At 37.6% G+C, this 7,603-nt stretch overlaps 1 protein-coding gene across 1 annotated transcript in view; it reads left to right on the top strand.

Moving 5' to 3' along the window:
* The window catches only part of MOXD1 (monooxygenase DBH like 1), a gene marked incomplete at its 5' end in the record, with an annotated part of 50,369 nt that extends 43,000 nt beyond the window's left edge, over positions 1–7,369 (top strand). The window contains 3 exons of the mRNA XM_026072810.1: positions 2,212–2,354; positions 4,401–4,569; positions 7,205–7,369. Coding sequence (XP_025928595.1) covers positions 2,212–2,354; positions 4,401–4,569; positions 7,205–7,369 — 477 coding nt within the window. The remainder of the gene's footprint in view (positions 1–2,211; positions 2,355–4,400; positions 4,570–7,204) is intronic.
* Between the last annotated feature and the right edge of the window lie 234 nt (positions 7,370–7,603).

Consider the following 7,603-nt stretch of genomic DNA (forward strand, 5'->3'; position numbering starts at 1 on the left):
CAAAGCTAAGGCAGAGAGGTACCTGCATCTCCAGAGGCACTTGATCTGAGTGGCTTGATGTAAATACTGAAAACAGAGATTTCCTCTATTGCTTATTTTTGCAAAAGATCAGTAATTTCTGTCAAGAAGTCTTTGCTGCATTATGACCTAAGTGGGGTCAGTTCAGGTTAAAGTGAAGGCCTTCTCCCACAATGCCAGGGCACTGCTCTTCATGGGAATGCTGTGCAATGCCAGCTAAATAACTGGAAGAGCCATCACTGAGACAAGGAGGTAGAGAGCAGTGAGCCTGTGGTGTGTTACCTTTTCCATGTAGTGGGTCTTCCAGCAAACAGCTCAAACAAGTGTCTGCAGTTGCAGACCAGACAGTGTCAGGACAAGGTCGTGTGCACAATCCAGCAGCTGTGGTCCATGGAAGTCGAACAGTGACTGGCTGAGCTTGGCACATGGCAGGTCATGGTCTCCCAGACATAATTTGTAGGCTAGCAGAGGCTGGGAGCCTTTYCCAGAAGGCTGTTAGCATGCGGCCACTTGGTTTTGGAAGGTTAGAGAAGTCAGCTGTCAGGACACATGCTGGACGGTGCCAGCTGGTGGCAAAAGCAGAGAAAGATCCCAGACCCACTGTATTTGTAAGCAATGTAAGCTTTGCCTGGTGCTGATTTCTCTTCCTCAGGAGGGGCTGAGTGTAGATCTCCAGGAAGTGAGATCGGAGGGGTTTCTGTTCAGTGAGGAAGACTGGCCTGGGACCTGGTCATAGCATCCAGGGAGCACAGTGGTCCGGCTCACTGAGTCTTGGCTTGCCTATGCAGGCACATGCAGTAGCTATATGAAGAAAAAATAGTGAGAATGAAGTCTTTTCAATTTTTGTTGTGCTAGTTGTATCTTAATAGAGCCAAATATGAGCGTGGAAAGTATGAAACACACTCAGAAAATGTAAACATTGAAGCACTCCGGTGCTTTTTCCCTGTTAAAGTACTCTTCGCACAGAAGGTGTCCTGTAGGAAGTCTGTGGTCTGTGGTGTTAGTTTACTTTTTGGGGTGAGAAAGGTAACTGAATGCTGTAATTTTAATTAGTACGATACTTTACTAACTATTGTGGCATAACATGCAGTGAGGCAGTGAAATATTTCTGAAGGTGTACAGGTTGGAATACTAATATGGAAAGGGAATTTCATAAAGCCTGGCATAAGGTTTTAAGAAGCTCAGTAAAAAAGAATACCTCAAAATGAAGCATACAATAAGACTGTTGATGCTTGTACCCTTGTATAGAACTAAATCTGTTGCTATCTTTTTGTTATTGATGTTTATCAGAGGAGGGCAAGCAATTAGAATTTAATTATTCAGTCCTGTTGTACTTTTAGATCTGTCGCCTAAAGGCGACATGTTTTCTTATTTTCCTGTGTGACCACACTAGCTCTTGGCCCCTGGTTCATGTTTTTTGTCTTTTCCATAGCTAATATATATGGTTTTGTGATATCCGTGACACTGTTCCCACACAGGATTTAGGAACATGCATGTCACAATCTTGTCCATACTTCCCAAGATTAATTTTAAATTAGTTGTTTGCCCACAACTCTCAATGGAAAAGTGTTTCATGGCCTTTTTTTCTGAGAGCTAAAAATCTTATTTTAATGTATTCATTTATAGTTAGTGCTTATTTGTTCTTGAGCCAACATTATCTATTGACTATAATACTTTTTCTTATTTGCTTATGTATTTACAATGAGATTACATATAGATATATATTCTGTCCCAGCCTCCATTTTACTAGACAAAATTCACTTAATCTCTTTTCATAAAAAAGACTCATTCTACTTGTTATCCTACTAGATTTTTCTATATCTGTTCCAGTTTGAATCCATCCTTCTGAGACATGGTAGATATAAGTACCTTGGAGACAGTCTGTGATAGATCTGCACTTCTCAGATCATACTTTTCAACGTAATAGAAAGCTTATTTTAACTGTACCACCATTTAAATATTGATAGTCACTCTTTCTGACATCTTTTAAGCTCAGGAGATACTGTTTGAGCTTGCAATGTATTTTGTAACTAATTATGTAATTTTTTTTTTTACTTGATAATCTAATGAGCAAAGGACACCTGTCAAATTGGGCCTCCTGTTACACATTTCATTATCATATAAATGCTAATCAGTGTTTTTATCTGTGGAATTTCAACACTATCTTGATTAAAAGAAAAATTCCATTTTCAGGGTGGTCTGAGCACCAGGAATGAAATGTGCCTGTCATATCTACTCTATTACCCAAGAATCAACCTTACCCGATGTGCAAGTATTCCAGACATAATGGAACAACTTCAGTTTATTGGTGTTAAGGAAATATATAGACCAGTCAGGCAAGTAAAATATTTATGAATGTGTATAGCAGAGCACCTCTATTTCTGTCATTTGTTTTGGTCTCTGAGATTGCATAAATTTTTCATATGACCCTTAGTTCTTTGTGATAGTACATTACTAATGGTGAAAGGCAAATCACATTTATGAAGTTAGTTGCCGTAAATGAAGGCACTAGTAAGATTTTAAAATACAATAGATTGATAGACTAATAGTCTGTCATCACATTTAAATTTTAAAATCTGGTTCTCTTTATGCAGTAAATCTTAACAAAACTTCTTAAAACTATTATTGCAAAATGATTTGATATACAAGCTTACTGGTCTTAATTCTGAAATCCGTATCTGAGACTGAAAAGTTTGAAGAAAGTCGCAATGCCTACTTCAGTTTTCATGCCATTTTTATTTACAACCTCTTTTAATACTAGAAGAACATAGTTTCTATATTAGTCCTACCAAAAAGAGTCTTTCTGAGCTTAGAAAGAAAATATTCTAACAAATATATGCTCTCTTGAGTGTTCATTCATGATAACTGTACTTAAGAAAAAAAAAGTGCATTTGGCCTGAGGAAATAAAGATGTTTTGAATAGAGTAAGTATGCAGACTGTCTGCTGCATATGGAATAGTAATTGGAAGAGATTATTAATGCCTCTAGTATTTATGACCTAATCCACAATTCTTGTTTCATTAAGCTCTGTCAGCCTAAGGATATGTGACCTGATACTCATCTCTCTTGTGTCAGTTTTGCACTGGAATTACTTCACTGACTTCTCTAAATTCACTCTTGACTTACACATGAAAGCAAACTGGAAGCAGAATCAAGGCACTGTTGATTCACCTTAAAACTCTTATTTTCCTTAGTCTGGTGGCACAGACAGTGGTATAAATCATAAGGAGCTGAGATGAAAAACATTGGGATACAATAGTATAAAATAAGTGTGTGATTAAAATTATATCCCCCATGCATAAGTATTGAATGGAGCTGAACTTTGTCATAGGCAGCACTGTACCCAAAGCAAATGAGTGACTGTACTGCAGGATGACACAGGGTCTGTCTAAAGTATTTCAAAAAGATGAACTCATGCTCCCATCAAAAGTACTGATTAGGTTAGTTAAATAAAGTTTTAATCACATTCATTTTTGCACTAGCACATTGGCTTTCTGTTTTTAAAAGCCTGCCATATTCATCATGCTGTCTTCCATTCATTTTCCTAGAGTCAAACAAGAAGCAAGCAAGATTTATGGGAAAAGTTTTCTTCATACATTTTTTGGTTTCTATACCCTCTTCTTTGTTAAGAGACTGACGGGAGATGTCATTCCTTCCCCCTCCACATCTCAGGGAGGGAGCAGGATTGGACCCCACTTGTTCCTGATGGGGATTCCCAAAGGTGGGAGAATTGTCAGATTTCTGTCCCAGCCTTTACCAAAAGTTCCTTTGCAGCCAGGGTGCTGGGACATGCCAACAGGCAATGTCCAGAACGCTTTCCATTCCAGTTATTCTCATTTGGTCTTTTGGGACCATTGCCGACTGATACATGTTAGAGCAACCTTGGTGCTATGCTGAGTTTTGGCCTATTATACAAGTTATGACCACAGCTAGGCAGAGGGATCCGGAAGAAGCTTTCTAATGGCAAATATTTCTTTACAGCGCTGTCTGCCAAGCCTAGCAGAGAGTGTGCCTTTTTCTTTTTGTCTTTTTTTTTTGTTGAAAAGTCACAATAGAAGATTTGTTTTGGATTTCCTGTGTATTCAGTTTGCAGATCAGAGAACAGCAATGTTATTTTTTTCTTAAATGTCCTTCACTTTTAAAAGCATCTGGTAGCAGGTCCTAAACTGAGGACAGATTTTCATAGGTCTGTTAGAGTCAGTGAAACTACATCAGTTTTCACTAGCTGAGAATGTGAGTTGCATTTAATTGTATAAGTTTATAGTGCATTTCTTTTTCTGAGTAGATTYTCCAAAAGCTTTCCCTCATCGGTTTCAACTTGGTGGTATTTCATTTATCTATTTATTTTTTATCTATTTATTTATTTATTTATTTTTCTTCAGGACTTGGCCTTTTATTATCAAGAGTCCTAAGCAATACAAAAACCTGTCTTTTATGGATGCAATGAACAAGTTCAAATGGTCCAGATCAGAGGGTCTCTCCTATAATGAACTTGTCCTTAAACTACCAGTGAATGTGAGATGTTCAAAGACAGATAATGCAGAATGGTCGGTAAGTCTATTCCTACCTGAGCTTTCTAAGTGTTAAAAATGACGCAACAATGACATGAAACAAATGGGATTTGCTGTGCTTGATTGGGTATGAATAAGTAGCTGGTTATATGTCTTCAGACAGTTTACATGGCCACTTAAGAACTGAAATAACAAATGATGAGAATGTTTTTATTGTCTTCACCTGACTCAAGTTCTAAATGTATTAAAAAGAGTAGAAAAGCTGGAACTTCGATCAGCATTTGGGATCAGCAATGGGAGCATGGAGTCTTCCATTGCATTGGGAACACTGATCAGAGCAACCATATGTATCCAGACTAGGTGCCCAAGTTAGAAAGCGAGTCTGCCTTGGCTCCCTGCATTGTCAGTAGCTCAGGTTAGGGTCTTTCAATGGATGAATCAGAATTCCTAAATCAGTTTTCTCCTCTGAATCACTCTGGGGTATTAACTGCCTAAGGAAATCTCAAGAAACTAACTTCTTAACTCAAGCCTCTACACTGTCTGAAGTTATATGAGTACTCTCCCTACATCTCTAACTTTTTGTTAGTCTTGTGTCTTAGAGATGTCTACAGTAGTGGGCCAAAAAAATACATTTGCACTATCTGTCTCCTGTGTCCTCCTTTGGAAGATTTTAGCTTCTGTTCTTTTCCTTTCCTCATTCCTCTTGATTAATAAATTGTAAGATAAAAATAGTTGTCCAGTAAGTTGCTACTTGTTCTAAATGTCTACTGGTATTTTAACAGTAACCTCTGGGAGAAACTATCATCGTTAGTGTTGATACATATTTATAAAGAAATAGTAGCTCATGAGAGTATCATCCATGAAAGAGACACTGAAAAATATATATTGTGCCTTGAACTCCTTTAGAGTCCAAATTCAAGACTCAGTTTTCCTTTTTTTTTTAATTTTTCTGGTCAGAAGGGGAAATTGCATCATGGAACCAGCTTAATCTCCTAATATGATTTTTAGCCAGCCTAATAGAGCTGATAGCAGACACTACCGGTGAAGTGTTTTCTAATAAGGGATCTTTGCTTCACCCTGGTCTTCCCCCAAAACAGCCCATTTTGCCTCTTACCTGGACACACACTGCTTTTAGGGCAGTGGAGAAATTCCCCCTCCTGCAGCAGTGTTCTCAGGTATTTCCAATATTGATCAGACTGTTCTGCCTGTGGGATGTGAATGAAATACCATGAGCTATAACTAATCAAAGTTATTCTTTATATTGCCCTATTGCAGACCTTCTATGAAAAGCAGTGATTGACACTACATATGACTATTCACTATTTTTGGTAAAACTTCTTGACCTTTACAACTACTTGCCAGTAGCAACTGCATAGCCACTCTTTCCCTGATTATTTGTCAGAGGACAAGTTAAAAAGATGGAAAACACATGTAAATTTTATCAGGAGAGGATAGGCTTTACTTTTTAAATGGTATGTTTTCTGGAAAATGCTGTTCCCTTTTATCTTACAGGATGAAAGAACAATGCTCACAACTTAAAGAGCATAGTCAAAGAGAGATCTCACTGGAACAGGGAGTGCTTAGTTCTTTCTTTTTATCATTAGTTTCTTATTTCAAATGACTAAGGCATAGTCATCAAAGCTAAGATCAGGACTCTTTCCTTTTCCTTCCCTCATGGGCGATATTACATTTAATTGGCCATCCTCATCAAAATCAAGAACAGACTTAAACTGAATAGACAAACAATCAGTGCGTTGTTACAAAAAAGAAAAAGCTTGAAACAGAGGAAGTGACTTGAAAATACCTTCCTCCTCCTCTAGGGATGGCCTCTTGGTCAGTTTTAGTTTTGTATTGCATTTGCTAAGATTAAGTCAATATTTGGAGGTTTTTTTCAGCAGTGCAGGATAATTGCAACATGGAAACCCCCCAAGACAAACACATGCTGTATACGTGGGCATTCAAACTTTCAGAAATGTTTGTGCTCAGTGGCTTTTCATAGTTCTGCTTTTCACAGAACTTCTTTTCTTCAGCATACTATATTTGGCAGTGTTACTTTAATTCAAGAATTAAACTATGTAAGTAGGGAGTGCATTTAGGAAAAGCATAACCAAGCAGTATACCCAAATCTTTCCCATTTCATATCAAAGCCAGGACAGGCAGGTGGCTATGTCAAACCCCATAAAAATTACACTGAGTTCTAAGGGAAAAGTTAAAAATGGAAAATATATAGGAATAGATATGTGCCCAGTTAACTGCCTTGTACATACAAATATAAGCCTTGTAGGTACAAAAGAATGGGTTCAAATACCATTCGATATCACTATAGCGCTGTAACACTGTAAGCTTCCTTTCTTATCATCTCGTACAACCCCATGAAACAAAATAAGGTCATACAAATCAACCAACAAAAGCCTAACCTTACTTTACTGGTGAGGATGGCAGTGCATACAGCTGTTCACAAACTGAGAACAATAGGTGTGCACACTGGCTGATAATTTGGCATGGAATATATGAATATTTTTACTGAGCTTGAGGTCTCCACAGTAAGAATCACAACCTCAATATGAAGCTAACCGTAGATTTTGATGCAAGCAGCCAACTAGTTAGAGAGCAAAACAGAGATTCCTAATCTTCTGTGAAGAAACTCTGACCCTTTTTGATGATTTTAATTGCAGATCCAAGGCATGACAGCTTTACCTCCTGAAATAGAGAGACCATACAAGACAGAGCCAGTAATATGCAGCTCATCTTCGTGTTTATGTTGCAGTATACTCCTCACCCTGTTGTTTGTTGTACATGTCACAGCCAGGACCATAGGAAACATGAGGCCCTTTGTATAATAATTTTTATTCATTTGTGTTCTGTATGCCATGCAAGTTCTGATGTGTTTGCACTGTTGCTATTGTAGATTTATTTTTTTACATATTAATAAACTAAATTTGCTAGTTCAAAATAAAATGTATAATTCCTCTGGAAAACTCTAGTTTATCTGGTTTTCAATGTAAAGTATGTATAAAACACAGTAGGTACACTGGCACGTTACATATTGAAATTCTTTCTCATACCACTTTGTT

Source organism: Apteryx rowi, unplaced genomic scaffold (assembly GCF_003343035.1).
Source record: "Apteryx rowi isolate R43461 unplaced genomic scaffold, aptRow1 scaffold_351, whole genome shotgun sequence".
Lineage (NCBI taxonomy): Eukaryota > Metazoa > Chordata > Aves > Apterygiformes > Apterygidae > Apteryx > Apteryx rowi.